Source organism: Anomaloglossus baeobatrachus, chromosome 9, assembly GCF_048569485.1.
Source record: "Anomaloglossus baeobatrachus isolate aAnoBae1 chromosome 9, aAnoBae1.hap1, whole genome shotgun sequence".
Classification (NCBI taxonomy): Eukaryota; Metazoa; Chordata; class Amphibia; order Anura; family Aromobatidae; genus Anomaloglossus; species Anomaloglossus baeobatrachus.
This window is the reverse complement of record NC_134361.1, coordinates 184756749-184774305: the sequence shown is the minus strand read 5'-3', so window position 1 is coordinate 184774305 and position 17557 is coordinate 184756749. Positions and strand designations below refer to the sequence as shown.

Here is a 17557-nt window from a genome sequence, read left to right as displayed (position 1 = left end):
CCACAACAAACAAGGGGGAAACTTTAACAATGGTGGGTCCTGGCACTAGGGAGGGGTATGATGGGACACATCCTGCATTCACCTGAAGCTGCACCCTGCACTCCTAGCAAGCCCCTCTAAAAATTCAGCACCTATAACCAAGCAATATACCTGAAACTCTAGGAAGCCCTGCAATAACCCTGGCTAGTGAGCAGGCAGGTGAGGAACACTAGTCCCAGCCCTGTACACTAAAACAACATGAAGGGAAGGTACGACAGACAGGGGAAACAACAAAGGATAAGGTCCAACTTCACAGCTGCAGTCAGACACCAGGTACCGCTTCACACAACAAGGGCTGCAGCAGCTCCTTCCACCTCGAGGCCTAGCCACAGAAAGAATCAGAATAACCGGCACCCCCTACTGGGAGATGTGACCATATATAAGGGAAGGGAGTAGTCACCAACCGGAAGCACCTGAGGCCAGGGGTCAGAAGCTGCTGGAAAGTAAATCTGACATAAACCCTTTAAGCACCAAAAGAAAGAGAAATCTGTTTAATATGAGGAGTCTCAGATGGCAAAGAGAGACTCTGGCCCAGATCTTGTCACAAATCTCTAAATGCAGAGAGACGGCTATGACAATGACCCAGAGGATCCTGTAATTCATGCTCTCTTTTTAAAGGCCATAAAAGTAAAATGCCCAGTGGATGTTAAAAAAAAACAAAAAAAAAACCTCAGGGGAACAGGGGCAATAAAATAACAGCTTTTTTAACTTTTCTAGTTAAAACACATCTTTTCCCCAAACCACAAATGTTTTTTTTTTTTTGTTTTTTTTTTAAAACCCATCCCACATTTGATATAGTTGCATAATTGCCTGAACCATATTTATCCCATAAAGTGATTGAACCCAGCATTGTACCGTTCCTCTATCATTCCTCCTGAATTTAAAAAAAAATAAATAAAAAAACAAAAAATATAAAAGTTTAAAAAGGACCTGTATACCAGGCCAAAGTGATTGTTTTTTTGGTCTTATTCTATTTTTGCTGTTCCCCTTAATATTCAGGTTTTTATTTTGTTTTGTTTTTTTTTTTTACGGGAGGGAAGGGTGTTTAATTGAAATCCACCATACAGTTCCAAAGATATGGGCTTTTCACGGTTTTCCAAAAAGACGTGGTTCAGAGGGTAACAATACAGAGCAGCATAAAGACACGTCCCTGAGGATCCAGTGAGCCATGCCCTCTTGTAAAGACCATAAAAATCAGCACAAAAAAAAAGGCCTGATGGATAAAAAAAAAAAAAAAAAAAAAAAAAGAAAAGAAGTCACATTTTTCCCCAAAACATGTCAAAATATTATATACACACACGGTATATATAATATATATATATATATATATATATATATATATTATATATTATATATATATATATATATATATATATATATATATATATATATATATATATATATATATATATACACACACACACACACACACACACACACAGTATATGCACCTATATTATAATATATAATATATGTATACACACTCATATATATGCACATTTGATACGGTTACATGCATAATTGGCAGAACCATATTTATCCCGTAAAGTGACCGCACTCTGCATTGTATTGCTCCTCTATCAATCATTCTAAAAATTTGTCCATACATTAACCATTTCGTCACCACATTATGTAAAATTACATCATATGGTCATGGTGGGTGCATGGATTCAGTTCAGGAACTAAGTCTGCACCGTATCTGACAGATGCCGGCTGTGTTAGATATCCAGCATGTGTTTATCAGCAGCGACTGGAGTGCACTCTGATCGCTGCTGTTTAGCCATTTAAGTGACGCTTTCAATGCCTGACTGTGTCATTTAACTAAGAGCTGGAACTTAGGGCTCCCACCGGTTTACCGATGTGCTAGCATGGCTGCCCAGGGTTTGCAGGAGCACCGCCCCCATGGCTACAATCATGGACCTCCTATGAAGCCGTCTGTGCCAACAACTTAAACTATGTATTGTGATACTATGATATGAGCGCGAGTTCCTACAGAGCAAGAACTGATTGGACAGTGTAAGGACACACCCACAACTGGCAACATCCAGGTGTTATTTCTACATTTCCAGGAGGAGTAAAAGAGGAACGGTAAAATGGAAACCACTCCTTTTACCTATTTGGCCTCAATTAACCAGAATTTTTAGTAAGAAAATCCATTATCTTGACATGCAGCCTGAAAAAAGCGCGTTACTGCTTTTGACTGTGTGTTGGGGGGAAACACCTGTCCACAATAGATTTTAGAAGCTAATTATAGGGACGGAAACAACGGGCACAGCCCCATGTCTGAGCAAACATTCATGGTACAGAATTACATTTCATTTATTGGAAGCGTATTACTAGTTTATTCCGCCTCTCCCCCCGATTCATAATCACATCCTGCAGTCTGTATTGTGAGTTCCGGACGCAGTTTTTCCTCCATTATCAGGTCCGTGCCCAGGGTGTTCTTAGACATTTATCTTTTTCCCAAAATTTGGTTTCATTGTGTTAAAAGTCAAGCTGTCAACAGGACGAAAGTAGCCAGTTTCAGCTCTTATTTTATTCTCGCTGCTCCCCTGATTATACCACATTTATTTAATTTATTTTTAATCCACCCTACGGTTCCAGTGATATGGAGCGGTTTAAGGGCCGTTTCACACATCCGGCCTTTCGGTGGATTGGCGGATCCAGTGCACTCCAGTACAGTACAGTGACAGCGCGACAACCTCCGGTCACATGCTGTCATGTGACCGGAGCATGTGACCGGAAGTTGCCGCACTGCCATTGTACTGTATACACTGTACTGGAGTGCGCCAGATCCGCCAAAAAGCCGGATGTGTGAAACAGTCCTAATAGGTGCAATTTTTTTTAATCTTTGCCAAGGGGGCGGTCCTCAAAGGCTGCTAATGCAGAGCAGTCAAATACGCCCCAGAGGATCCTGTGAGCCACGCCCCCGCTTGGTGAAGATCATGAGAGTAGCACTATATAAAAAGATCTATATCTATGGAGCTGTATGGCGGATTTATTTAAATAAATACAATCATAATTATATACATACACAAATATATATATATTATATATACACACACACAATATTATATATATATATATATATATATATATATATATATCTATATATATATATCTATATCTATATCTATATATCTCTATATCTATATCTATATATATATATATATATATATATATATATATAGTAAAAAAAAATATTTTTTCCTAAGGCCCCAACAGGTGTTTAAAATAGAAAAATTAAAATCTCAACAATAGGAGAATGATACTGATCCAGTCACTCAAGATCTGACATAAGAGAGGGGGAGGCTGATGGATTGTCCAGAAGGCCCCCGTGGCTGCTACCTTTATCCTCCTGTGAGTGTCATTCCGTGTCCACGATCTTAAGTTCAAGTCCCCCAAGGGGAAAAAAGATAAAACTAAAATAATTAATTACGTACTCTATAGAGCATCGGGATGCTCGGGGTACTCCTGGATCTCGGTCGAGTATTATGGGTGCTGGAATATTTTGTCCATGAAGCAATAACCACAATGCACAGGCTCATCTCACTGCACCCCAGGGAGAGCCATTCGCATTCTCTGAATGGCTCTCCCGCGGAATAAAAATATTTTCACGTAGTGTGACCAAAAATAAAAAATGCCCTCCCTCCCGCCTGAAATGCTCTAATTCTGGCTGCCCAATCATTGACTTTCCATACTGCTCGTTACTCTGGATGAACTCATCCGATCATCTGAAAAGCTCAAATGGAGGAACAAGCATTTCAACGTTTTAGTGTTTGCCCAACTATCACTATTAAAAAAGAAAAAAAAAACCTGATTTTTGTGTACTCACCGTTAAATCGTTTTCTCTTAGCCATCATTGGGGGACACAGGACCATGGGTGTTATGCTGCCTATCCATAGGGGGACACTAAGTAGATGCAAAAGCATAGCTCCCCCTCTGCAGTATACACCCCCTGGCTGGGCCAGGCAACCTCAGTTTTAGTACACAAGCAGTTGGAGAAAAAAAACAGTAAAAACTTCTCAACAGAGGAACATGAGAAAAGAAAAGTCATAACCAAATAAGGTACTGAGAGAACCAAGGCCCAACAGGGCAACAGGGTGGGTGCTGTGTCCCCCAATGATGGCTAAGAGAAAATGATTTTACGGTGAGTACACAAAAATCCGTTTTTCTCTGACGCCTCATTGGGGGACACAGGACGATGGGACGTCCTAAAGCAGTCCATGGGTGGGTAAACAATAAACAACGCAACCCAAGGACTAGGAACCAGTCCCAGACAGCCTGGAGCGCCTACTGAGAGAGGTGCTCTACTGCCGTTTGCAGAATTTTCCTACCCAGATTTGCCTCAGTTGAAACCTGGGTATGGACTCTGTAATGCTTTGAAAACGTATGTAGGCTAGACCAGGTCGCAGCCTTACACTCCTGTTTCACTGAAGCCTGATGCCGAATGGCCCATGAAGCGCCAACTGCTTGCGTGGAATGAGCCCGCAGCCCAATAGGAATGGGCTTGAGTTGCAAGCAGTAGACTTCCTGGATCGCAGAGTGAATCCAGCGAACCAGAGTCGCCTTTGAAGTTGCCTGTCCCTTCTTAGGCCCCTCAGGAATGACGAACAAAGAGTTAGTTTTCCTAAAGGGGGCTGTACTGGATATGTAATATCTGAGAGCTCTGACGAGGTCTAACGAATGCAGAGACCTTTCCACCCTATGAACTGGGTGTGGACAAAAGGAAGGCAGAACAATGTCCTCGTTCAAATGAAACGGGGTAAGAACCTTTGGAAGGAAATCCGGAAGGGGGCGCAGAACCACCTTGTCCTGGTGAAAGATCAGAATAGGCTCGCGGCAAGAGAGTGCTACTAGCTCCGAAACCCGTCTGATGGACGTAATTGCCACCAGGAATGTTACCTTCCAGGACAGAAGAACAAGGGAGGATTCCTTGAGGGGTTCAAAGGGAGACCTCTGGAGACCGTCCAGAACGAGGTTGAGGACCCATGGTTCCAGCGGCCGTTTGTACGGGGGAACTAGATGGGAAACGCCCTGGAGGAAGGTCTTGACTTGCGGTTTTTGAGCCAGGCGGCATTGGTGAGATCGCCTTTGCGACCCACACAGCGGCAAAGGAGGGCGAGAGGGAGGAACCCGCAGCCTCAAAAGCAGAGCGGGCGAGGTGCTCCACCTGTCTGTCTGTCGGGTCCTTGATGGAGGAACCATCGGGTAAAGACAGGGGCGTCTTTGTGGTAAGGCGGGAGACCGGGGGGTCGACCGAGGGCGGATCGGCCCAGCCCTTAGGGGCAGGTGAGGCAAAAGGGTACCGGGACTCCATGAGTTTTCGGTTACCAAAGCGCCTATCAGGCTTCAACATTTGCTTTGTGAAGATATCCTGAAACTCTGGGTGATCAGCGAAAACCTTTTGGGGTTTCCTTGCCCTCTTAAAGGAGACCGCATGGTCAGTGGTAGTGGATGGAGGATCCTCCACATGCAGAGTTTGGTTGATTGCTGCTATAAGGGAGTCTATTGCAGTTTGATCATCTGGGGAGGCTGAAACCAAGGAATCCTCTTGGTATAAACAGTATTCTTCCTCCTCCAGCTCTTCAGAAGCCGTAGAGCATGTGGGAGAGCCTGCCCTGTGTGCTCCCGAGGGAGAGCCTGCTGGAGACACCCGGCCGTGTGCTCTTTTCCTGATCCCTGCAACCGGTGAAGCATGTGCCCGGATTACCTCAGAAGGATCCTCCATAGGGGTATCCTCAGGCTGCGTTCCGTCCAGGGACCCAGAAGGGTGTGGAGGACGACATTGCATAGCCAGCACCAGGTTCTGTGACAGTTTTTCCATGGATTGGGACAGAAACTGTGCCCATTCCGGTGGGCTGTGAGCCCTAGGCTCTGGGCTGACTGTGGCGGCAGGGGGGTCTTGGGGGGCTATAGGGGAATAGGACTCACAGAGAGAAGAGGTGTGTTTACGTGGTAGCTCAGCGTGGCAGGCAGTGCAGGCTGAATAATAGACTATGTGGGCCTTAGCACTCTTAGTGCCCTTAGAATTCTGCATGTTCCTAATAGAAGTATGCCAGGAGGGGGAGCAATTGCTCAGCAGAGCTACAAGTGAAGCAAGCACCTCACCAGAATCAGCCGATGGCCCTGTCCTCAGGAAGGATTAAGCTCTATGGAGATCTTCGCACGCTTTCCTGGGGGGCGGGGCTTATCGCTAAAAGAGCGCGAAGATGAAGTCAGTGTGCCCCCCCTGCTGTGGGTAGTAAAAAAACGGCGGGAAGGGAGCTTCTGATAGTTTTCCTACCTCTCCCTCCAGTCAGCACAAAGCTTGTCACTGGTCCTTATCAGCCGGCTTTTCTGCTAGAGCAAATAAACAGAGAAAATAAACAGTGTGAGTCCCTGAACCCTGGGCCCTCCCCCCTGCCACCCAGAAATTATCTGCAGGACTTTCTGCAAACAGGAGTGACTTCCCTCCCTCCTCCAGCCAGCAAGCTAGAGAAAATTTAACACTCTGTGTGCAGGATCCTTGGGGCTCTCCTTCTTGCCCTCAGCAAGGGACTTTCTCATAATAAATACTGTAAATGTACTGGGGCCTTCCCTGCAGCGTCTTTTCTCCCTTTGTCTGGGAAACCAGTCAGGGGGGATCTCACCTTAAAACACTGCTTCCGTCCAGGCAGTGAAAATAGAGTCAGCTTGCTATGTCCGGTCACACCGGTGCCATATTCAACTCAGAGCCTACAAAGAGGGGCTGAGGAATTGGTGCCATATTCAACTCAGAGCCTGCAAAAAGGGGCTGAGGAATTGGGCTATAGGGGCACAGGCCTCTACCCTGGGCTTTGGAAAATCGGTGTCTGTGGAACCAGTCGTCCAGCCCAGGATCCAGCGTCGCAGGAGGGGGTACGTGGAGGCGACACTCCACGTTCCCGCCCGTTGATGGTAGTGGGAGATCTGTCCCAAAAGGAAACCGCTTCCCTCAAAAAATAACAAACCTTGAAAGGAAGTGCCTCCTACAGACACCAAGCTAAAATTGAGGTTGCCTGGCCCGGCCAGGGGGTGTATACTGCAGAGGAGGAGCTATGCTTTTGCATCTACTTAGTGTCCTCCTATGGATAGGCAGCATAACACCCATGGTCCTGTGTCCCCCAATGAGGCGTCAGAGAAAATCGATTTTTATAAAAAAAAAAAAAAAGAAAAAAAAAAGTTAAAAATTTGAATCAACACCCTTATTCCGCAGATAATAATTATTAAAAAAAAAAAAAAACATATTTGAAACTGCACGTCCATAAAAAGGCCGGTCTATCAAAATATAAAATTAAAGGGAACCTGTCATCAGAAATTTAGCTATAAAGCTAAAAGTTCCCCCCTCTGCATCTCCTGGGCTGCATTCTAGGAAGCTTCCTATAGTTTTTGTGGCCGCTTTTATACCAAAATAAACACTTTGTAAACTGGTACCTTTTCTTATGCAAATTTCTTAAATCTTCCATGGGGGCGGGCTGCCTGGGGTCCGTTGCTGTTCCTCCTGCAGATTTACGCCGCCCCCGAACGCTGAATTTCAAAGCTCAGGACGCCGCCCCTGGGTGCCCGTGGTCCCGCGCATGCGCTGTTCCACTGTAGCGGTGCCGTGCACTTTGTGCACGTGTGACCGCTGGTGACGCTTTGCGCGGGCACGAGGTTATGGACATTTTTTGATAATGGCGCTATTTCACCATAGTGACTAAACACCCACAGGTATGTGACTGGGATGCTGCACAAACGGTTAAACATTCAACATTAACCAGGGAAAAAATACCAAGTTGTTGACCTGGTTATGTCTGATAGGGAACAATCTCACCCAATTGCTGGTGTCTTGTCTCCCAAAAACTGGTCAGTAAGTCCTCATATTCGGCGTATCCACAGCAGACCTTTCACCAAACAGGTCCTGGACCCCTTATGAACGGACTACTGGCCTCTCCCAGAATCTCCTTCTCCCTTCTCCCAAAATATATATACCATACCAGTGGCTGCATTATATTTAATATCACATTTTAGACACGAGTGGATCGTTAGTCTGAGCCCCAACATGGTGGGCCAAGTAGCTTCTCTTTAGAAAACATATTCCATGTATTGGACAGGCAGGTGCTGCAAAATATCATGACCAGCCAGGGAAGAAATATTGTTACAAGAAGGTGATAGCCACTGGATTTTGTGGAAGCATTGGCCGAATCCACACACTGGCATCAATGGTCCCAGTTTACATGGCACACTGTACATAAGGATAAGGCTGCATATCAAAGTTTTAACCAAGGGGTAACCAAGGACTTTCTTACATAGGAGATGGAAAAAACATGGCCGAAAGGGGCGGAGCTGTGTTCACATTCAGAAAATACTAGGCTAGGGACCCCAATATAGAGATATACCTTGACGAGGTTTTGGGGCTCAGTTACATTGATCAATGCGATTGCTAAATATCTCCTTTTTCCTAATATTCATGGCAGGTATGCAATTCATTATTCACACTTTCAAATTAGCAAGTGGCATTTTTCATTGTATGCTTCAATGTTTTTCGGTATGCTTATAGCATTATACTATTATCTAACTTTGATGTGCAGCCTTATCCTTATGTACTATGTATTTTTTGGCTTGCACTCAGAATATATATTAGTGCTCACTTCAGTTATCCTATTTAGTACATGGCACACTGGACTGAAGGCAGTGTCAGGCGGAGTTTTGCTCAAAACTCGCCAAGTGTCAGTGTCATGGAGACATCAGACGCTGTTCACACCACAGATCTTGACACTCCACATTATGGTTTCTCTGGTGTTTCTGAGATGCACAGGCAAAATCGGGCATCAACCAGCTGTGTGCTCATTAATGTTCAGGCCAGCAAGAGTTAATCTCTGCTAGCCTGCAGATTACCTCTATGATCACGTGTTGTTGGAAACCTATCCCAGTTACTCCCCGCCTTTTTAAGATGGTGGAATCGGTCCTCCCTTGCCGACTATAGCTTACTGCTGTGTGGGTCTGTGTGCTGCTGTGGCCCAGTCCTACCGGTGATTATATTATATATTGCGCTGTGCTTGAAGCTGTTGTGGAATACTCTCATTGTCTTGTTTCCTCCCTGCTCTTATTTTCCTCCTTACCTCTTACGGTCTTATACCTTTGTGTAAGCATGCTGTGAGATAAGAGTTTTCTTTTCCCCCATTTGTCCATCTCTGTCAATTTTACCACACTCCTATTGCGCCCACCCCCGGGGTAGGAGGGAGGGGGGTAAAATGTCAAAACTGGTCAGGAGCAGAGCCAGGTAGGCGGCTCAGACATCTCCACCTTCAAGGGTATCTCTGATCAAGGATAGCCAGGGCCCCCCCTAGCCAGAGAGACAGTCTAGAATAGCAGGGAATCAGGTTAGGACATCATCATCTCTAGTAACGTGCACATCTATGAACAAGTCAGTGGAAGGACATAAATATCCAGAGATTCCAGGACATAATATTATGTAGCCTGAACCATAAGAAGTTCTACTGTGTAATAATGAAAAAAACATGTTAAGGCTCTATAGGTCCTAGAACAATAAGAATGATACATATTGTGCAGTAATCCGATGTGCCAAGGCTGAGAAATCAAGCTCTAAAATCACATGCAAATTACAATCACATGCCTGGATGTGCATTGGTAACATGTGGATGAACACAGTGTTCTGACACGCCCACAATGCACTTCCAGGCTCATTTGCATGTGTAGGCAAAGCTTGATTTCTCAGTGCTGGTACAGGCGATTACTGCAAAACAGATGACATTTTTCAATCTACTTATAGGGCCTATACAGCAACACTAGTAGAAAATTTGACATGATGGGTTTCAGTACTACAATCAAGACTGAAGATTATAGTAGAACAAAAAAAAAGAGGTCAATTCAATTGCATATAGATGTTTTCCTACCATTTGGACAGGAGATCTCCCCAGGTTTCCAGGATTTTTTCCGCGCATTCTTTGGAGACATCCCCAGAACCGCTCAAAAGGGGCTCATCATTATCTAAAAAAGAAAAAAACAAAACATTGAAGTGTTCAGAATCTACAGAACAATAAAACCAAAAAAGTATGCTGAAGAGTTATTTAGACCTTTTAAAAAGGAACCTGTCAGCAGGATTCACAGTGCCTTGAAAAACTATTCATATCCTGTTAACGTCTCCACGTTATTTTACTTTACACCCACAAACTTAAGGCTATGTGCGCACTAGAAATGTGAAGTTTCTCAAGAAAATTTCTTGAGAAACTTCTGCCAGTGAAAGATTTCCGGACCTGCGGAAAAAATCCGCACCAAATCCGCATGCGGTTTTGCCGCGGATTTACCGCAGGTTTGTCCCTGCAATAAATAATAAAGATAATCGATAGACAGATAATGGATAGAGGGAAAGATGGATAGATGAATAGATAGATAGATAGAGGGATAGATGGATAGATAGATAGATAGATAGAGGGATAGATGGATAGATAGATAGATAGATAGAGGGATAGATAGAGGGATAGATAGATAGATAGATAGATAGATAGATAGATGAGAAAAACCTATATAATGTTCCACCTCCCTGCATTTTCTAAGCTGGCACCCTTTAGTGACTTTCATGTGGCACTAAAGGGTGCTTAGCCTTGTATTTAGCCATAAAATAAATAAATAATTAAAAAAAACGACGTGAGGTCCCCCCATTTTTTGTAGCCAGCTAGGGTAAAGCAGACGGCTGCAGCCTGCAGACCACCGCTGGCAGCTTCACCTTGGCTGATAATCCAAAACAGTGGGCACCCCACGCTGTTATTTTAAATTATATAAATAATTTAAAACAAAAAACGTGCGGTCCCCCCATATTGGATCACCAGCCAAGGTAAAGCGGACAGCTGGGGTCTGATATTCTCAGACTAGGGAGGTCCACTGTTATTGGACACTCCCCAGCCTAAAAATAGCAGGCCGCAGCCGCCCCAGAAGTGGCGCATCCATTAGACGTGCCAATCCTGGCGCTTTGCCCCAGCTCATCCCGCGCCCTGGTGCGTTGGCAAACGGGGTAATATATGGGGTTGATGCCAGATGTGTAATGTCACCTGGCATCAAGCCCTGGGGTTGGTGAGGTCAGGCGTCTATCAGATACCCGACATCACCAACCCAGTCAGTAATAATTAAAAAATAGACAACAAAAAAAGTTTTATTTGAAAAAACACTCCCCAAAACATTCCCTTTTTAACCAATTTATTGAAAAGAGCACAATCAATTCCACGTCCGGCGTAATCCAATAAGGGGGGGGGGGGCACGGCGATCCATACCATAGTCGCTGTCCCAGTCAATGAAGAACAGAATGTTCCCCATTGGCTGGGAGAGCAATGCAGTGACCTGAGCTAACATCAATAGGTCAGCCCAGGTCACTGCAGGGGATGACGAGCGCTGCCATCAGGAGCATAGATGAGATCATTACCTTCTGTGATCATCTCCTGTACTGCTGACGTCAGCGCTGTCACTGACTTATCGCGAGAGCCCGTGACGTCACCGCTAGTGACAGTCTCGGGCCGCTCGCGAGACGGGCATAGATAGCAGTGACCGCGGTGACGTCAGGAGGCAGGAGATCGTCACAGCAGGTAATGATCTCACCTCCTGACAGCAGCGATCGTCATCCCCGCGGCTCCCAGCACTGCAGGGTGTCAGTGTCTGCCTGCGCTGCAGCGTGACAGGCTGCTGACACTGCGGGCACACACTGACACCCTGCAGTGCAGGCAGCCGCGAGGCCGGAGCAGGACACACACTGCACGGGCACCTGGAGGTCGCACGGAAGTGCTTCTGTGCGGCGTCCAGGGAGTGTGACGTGTGTTTACTCTGCTCCTCTTCCTGGCATAATGACATCGCTTCCTGCAAAACCGCAGGCAGCGATGAGCATTCCCGCAGGTAATTCGCGGCTATTCCGGTGGTATACCGCACATCATTGCTACCTGTGGAATACCCCCGGAATACCGCAGGTACCTGCGGAAATTAATGGACATGCACATTTTCTCAAGAAAGTTTCTCGAGAAAATTTTCTCAAGAAATTTTCTTGAGAAAAATCCGCACAGTGCGCACAGCTATTTTTTTTTCTCATTGAATTTCATGGGAAATGTCTGCACAAAGATTGCAGACATTTCTCAAGAAATTTCCGGGGCAAATCCGCGGGTAAATCCGCAGGTAAAAAGCTCTAGTGCGCACATAGCCTAAGGCTGTGTGCACACGTTGCGTTTTTTACCGCGGAAACGCTGCGTTTAGAACCGCAGCGTTTCAGTGGCAAATTGCATGCGCTCAGCTTTCCCAGCAAAGTGTATAAGAAAGCCGAAAAATCAGTGCACACGCTGCGTTTCTAAACGCAGCGTTTTGGATGCCAAAAATCGGTGCGGAAAGAAAAGCAGCATGTCACTTCTTTTGTGCATTGTAGCTGCGTTCTCTCCCCCATTAAATCAATGATGTGGGGTCAGAACGCAGCTACACCGCAGTGAGCTGCTTTTTTGTTGCGGTCCGCGGCCTTTGTCGGCACATAGAACGCAGGCATTTACCTGGAAGTGAGGTCAAGAGGTTTCCTGTTGACCTCACTTCCTGGCAAAGTCCAGGAAAGCCCCCGGTGTCGCCAAAGTGCCCGCCCCGACCCCCGACCCCCCTCCCGAAAATCCAACATGGCCGCGCGCACAGTAGCGCACCGGCCACCCTGCTTCTATGATTTCTGTCGCATGTGCAATAACACATGCGACAGAAAAATGCCCCCCAGGCCCTGCCCGGTCACCCCCTAGTCCCCCGGTATTCCCCCTTACCTGTCCGGTCGCAGCGCTGATCCCCCGCGGCCCCCTCCTCCTTCACAGTGCACGCTGGCCAGTCACATGTGCCGAGCAGCTGACAGCCAGCACTGTGTTCAGGGCGCTGGCTGCTGCTGCTCGGCACTCTGCAGCTGTGACCCGGGGAGAGTGGGTGCAGATTTTTGGCACCCACTCTCCTCAAATGGAGGGTCTGCCCTCCTAGAAAATGGGGGATACGTTCCCTGAACGTGCCCCCATATTCTAGAAGGTCCAGAGGCGACGTGGGACGTCCATATGGATTTCTGCGGACCCATTTTTTTCAAATTTTTTGAATAAATTGGATAACAAGGAAATGATTTGGGGAGTGTTTTTTCTAATAAAAAATTTGTCGTCATTTTTTTTTTGCTTTTGTTTACCGTCAATTAGTTATGTCGGGTATCTAATAGACGCCGTGACATTACTAATTGCTGGGCTTGATGCCAGGTGACATTACACATCTGGTATCAACCCCATTTATTACCCCGTTTGCCAAAGCACCAGGGCGCGGGATGAGTTGGGGCGAAGCGCCAGGATTGGCGCATCTAATGGATGCGCCACTTCTGGGGCGGCTGCGGCCTGCTATTTTTAGGCTGGGAAGAGTCCAATAACCATGGCTCTTCCCACCCTGAGAATACCAGACCTCAGCTGTCAGCTTCACCTTGGCTGGTGATCTAATTTGGGGGGACCCCACGCTATTTTTTTTTTAATTCTTTATTTATAAATTAAAAAAAAAAGCCTGGGGAGCCCTCCAAATTGATCACCAGCCAAGATGAAGCTGCCAGCCGTGGTTTGCAGGCTACAGCTGTCTGCTTTACCCTGACTGGCTATCAAAAATAGGGGGGACCCCACGCCATTTTTTTCATTGTTTTTTTTTTTTTTTATTGGATAAATACTAAGCTAGGCACCCATTAGTGCCACATGAAAGGTACTAAAGGTGCCAGCTTAGAATATGCAGGCGGGGGTTGGACGTTATATATATTTGACATCCCTTCATCCATTGACGCTTTTTAGGTTGTGTGCCCACAATCAGGGTTTGCAGCGTTATGGGCGCAGAGTGTTTTCCCTGCGTCCATAACGCTGCGTTGTGCAGTAGAAGCACAGTAGAAGGATTTTTAGAAATCTCATGCCCACTGTGCTTCTTTTCTCCGCAGCATAAACTGACCGGTGGCGTGGCTTCCCGAGCCTCAGCATGTCAATTTATGCTGCGGAGATGAGTGTGCTCTGCAGGTAGCATGGAGCTAAAGTCCACAGCAGCCTGAACCCAAATCGTGGGCATGGGCAGCTGCGTTCTCCCGTGGACAACACTCACATCTCTGCAGAAAGGCTGACACTGTGTACTAGACGCCGTGTCGCTGGATCATGGCCACATAGCCTTAGGCCTCTTTCACACGTCAGTGATTCTGGTACATTTGTGCTTTTTTTTTTTTAAACGTACCAGAATCACGGACATACGCAGACCCATTATAATGAATGGGTCTGCTCACACGTCAGTGATTTTTCACTGCACGTGTCTCCGTGCGGTGTACCCGCGTGTGCGTGATTGCCGCACGGAGACATGTCCATTTTTTTCTGGCATCACTGATGTCCCACGGACCACGCAGTGGTGTGATCCGTGAAACACGTGCCAGAAAAAAACGTGCTTTTAAAATAAAAATCATTTTAACTCACCCGGCGTCCAGCGATGTCCTCTGCAGCCCGTTCTCCCTGCTCCTTCTGTGCCAGCTGATTACTGTCGCGCATATTCATGATGTGCGACACAGCCGACCTGGAAGCAGCTGCTGCGGGGGTCAAGGCCGGCCGGATGCTGCACCGCGGGAGCGATCAGCACCATGGAGAGCGGGAGCGGGCACAGGTGAGTTAATCTCTAAGTGCAATCACAGGCCACGGAGAACGGAGCCCGGATTGCACTTAGACAACCCACGTGTGCCATGATTCACGGCACACGGAGGGACATGTGCGTGTTTTACACGCCAGTGAAAAACGTCAGTGTTTTTCACTGACGTGTGAAACAGGCCTAAAAGTGAGAATATTGTTGCTACAGCAATATTTTGGGTGAAGTAGCTGTGGATTCAAAATGCTTAATATACTCCTGAATAAAATCCTTGAGGGGTGCAGATTCCAAAATGGGGTCACTTGTGGGGGTTTTCTGACATATAGGTACCCAAGGGGCTCTGCTAATGTGACATGGTGCGCGAAGTTTATTTCAACTTTTCCAAAATTCAAATGGTGCTCCTTCCATTCCAAGCCCTCCCATTTATCCAAACAGAATGTGGGGAAGGAAATGACATCACAGGTTTTTTTTTCCAAAGGTCTGTGTTCAACCAACTTTATTAACACTGACAAGTCTTAAAAAACGCACCTAAAAAAACGCATGAAAAACGCATGAAAAACGCATGCGTTTTCGATGCCTTTTTCTCAAAAAGCATTGTTTACAATTCTCCCCTCTGCCAGAGGGTGCGTTTTTTTCCGCGCTGAAAAAAAAGCAACGTGTGCACATAGCCTAAGTGTATTTCATATGATATACTAACACTAAGCATCAAGAATTTGTGAAGTGTAAAGGAAAAGATACATGGTTTCAAAATATTTTGAAAATGTGCTGTATTTTCCAGCGTATAAGATGACTGGGCGTATAAGACGAGCCCCAACTTTTCCAGTTAAGATATAGAGTTTGTGATATACTGCATATACTCGAGTATAAGCTGATCCGAGTATAAGCAGAGGCCCCTATTTTACCACAAAAACTGGGAAACCTTATTGACTCGAGTATAAGCCTAGGGTGAGGAATGCAGCAGCTACTGGAAAATTTCAAAAATAAAAACTGATCCCAATAAAATGTAATGTGCCCCATCCTTGGGCCCTCTAGTAATGTGCCCATTGTTTAGTAATATCCCCTGCAGTAATGTGCCCATTGTTTAGTAATATCCCCTGCAGTAATGTGCCCATTGTTTAGTAATATCCCCTGTAGTAATGTGCCCATTGTTTAGTAATATCCCCTGCAGTAATGTGCCCATTGTTTATTAATATCTCCTGCAGTAATGTGCCCATTGTTTAGTAACTTCTGCTGCAGTAATGTGCCCATTGTTTAGTAATATCCACTGCTGTAATGTGCTCATTGTTTAATAATCTCCCCTGCAGTAATGTGCCCATTGTTTAGTAATCTCCCCTGCAGTAATGTGCCCATTGTTTAGTAATATCCCCTACAATACTGTGCCCATTGTTTACTAATGTCCCCTACAGTAATGTACCCATTGTTTAGTGATGTGCCCTGCAGTAATGTACCCATTGTTTAGTAATTCCCTCCTACTGGTCCCCTTCTTGTCCCCTATTATGCCGTTGTTTACACACAAAAATTATTCTCACCTGTCCTCCGTTCCCGCGGTGCCCTCAGCTGCTTCTTGCAGACCGCAGGTACATAGACCTCTCGGTGATCTTTTCCGCTGCACGGAGCTGCCGCTTATGGCTGCATCATGGCTTTACTGCAGTTGAATGCTATACGGCGGTGGTGCCGCAAAGCATTCAACTGCTGTAAAGCACTGAAAGCAGCGGCGGATCCGTGCACCGGACGTGATCATCAGGGGATGCTTCTTGCGAACTGCAGGCAGATAGACCCCTCCAAGATTGCTCTGATAGTCTTGGAGACAGGGAGGGCTAATTATACGCCCTATAAAGACGACACCCGGTGTATTAGACGACCCTCTACTTTTGAAAAGATTTTCAGGGGGTTAAAAAAATACGGTAAATGCAAACAATGTGAAGTGCATCACTGCAGCAAGTCTTTTAGGGGGAAGGGGGGGAGGATGTCTCTACCAGCGTTGCACATCTAGAGGCAAACTGTAGCACCGGCCTCATCCTTCATGTGTACTGCTCCCTCTCTTCACTCTATATGCCACACAGGATTCCTGGGAATGCACCCAAGACGTGCACACTGGCCCTCCTCTTAAAAGGGCCGGCATGCTATTTCCAGGAAATTCTTCTCAGCCCATGGATGAAAGGCACTATTTAAGGCACCCTCCCATTAGGGGAGGTAGCTGAGCAACATTAGTCAGTGTCCCATCTGTCTAGCTAGTTGTCAGGTCCCGTTATCCCTATGTGTCTCCTGTACCTGCCTTCCCATGCCTGTCTATCATGCCGGGGCCACCATTCCGGTCCACACCCACCTTTCCTGCCTGCCTCAGTCACCTCGCCTGTACCCGTCTACAACTGAATCATTCACCTGTCCTCAGGGTCAGCTGACACAGTCCCGGTCACTGCCCTGGGAGTGGTACTTGGTGCCCGCCTCGCAGTGGGCGCTTAGTTACTCCCCTCCTACTAATGAGTAAGCACGGGCCCCTCCCCTGTGGTCCAGTGGGTCCACTTCTCCCGTTCGCTTCCTCTATACCGGCCACGAGCATTACACTGACATTGTTGCCCGTTTATTTTTGATCAGCAGATCTAGAAAAACTCATGCCACATACATGGCAGAGCCGCTAAGATTAGTTATTGTCCGCAGCGTTGTCAACAATAACAGAAAACGAGCGCAACAGCAGACTCACTGTTGGACCCGGGGAGTGTGTGCTAAGCACAGTTTGTCTATTTATTTTAACAAGAACTGCACCGGGGACACTGGAAAACCCCTTTAACAACACAGGTGCGTAGCTCATTAATAGAGACCATGGCTGTATGTAAATAGGACAGCAGGACAGGTTTTAAGTCTCTGAAGTGTAACAAGAATGGTACAATCACTGACAATA

At 46.2% G+C, this 17557-nt stretch overlaps 1 protein-coding gene across 1 annotated transcript in view; it reads right to left on the bottom strand.

Moving 5' to 3' along the window:
• Positions 1 to 17557, bottom strand: part of RABGAP1 (RAB GTPase activating protein 1) — a 295120-nt gene that overhangs the window by 122057 nt on the left and 155506 nt on the right. Inside the window, 1 exon segment of the mRNA XM_075324109.1 lies at positions 9936 to 10029. Coding sequence (XP_075180224.1) covers positions 9936 to 10029 — 94 coding nt within the window.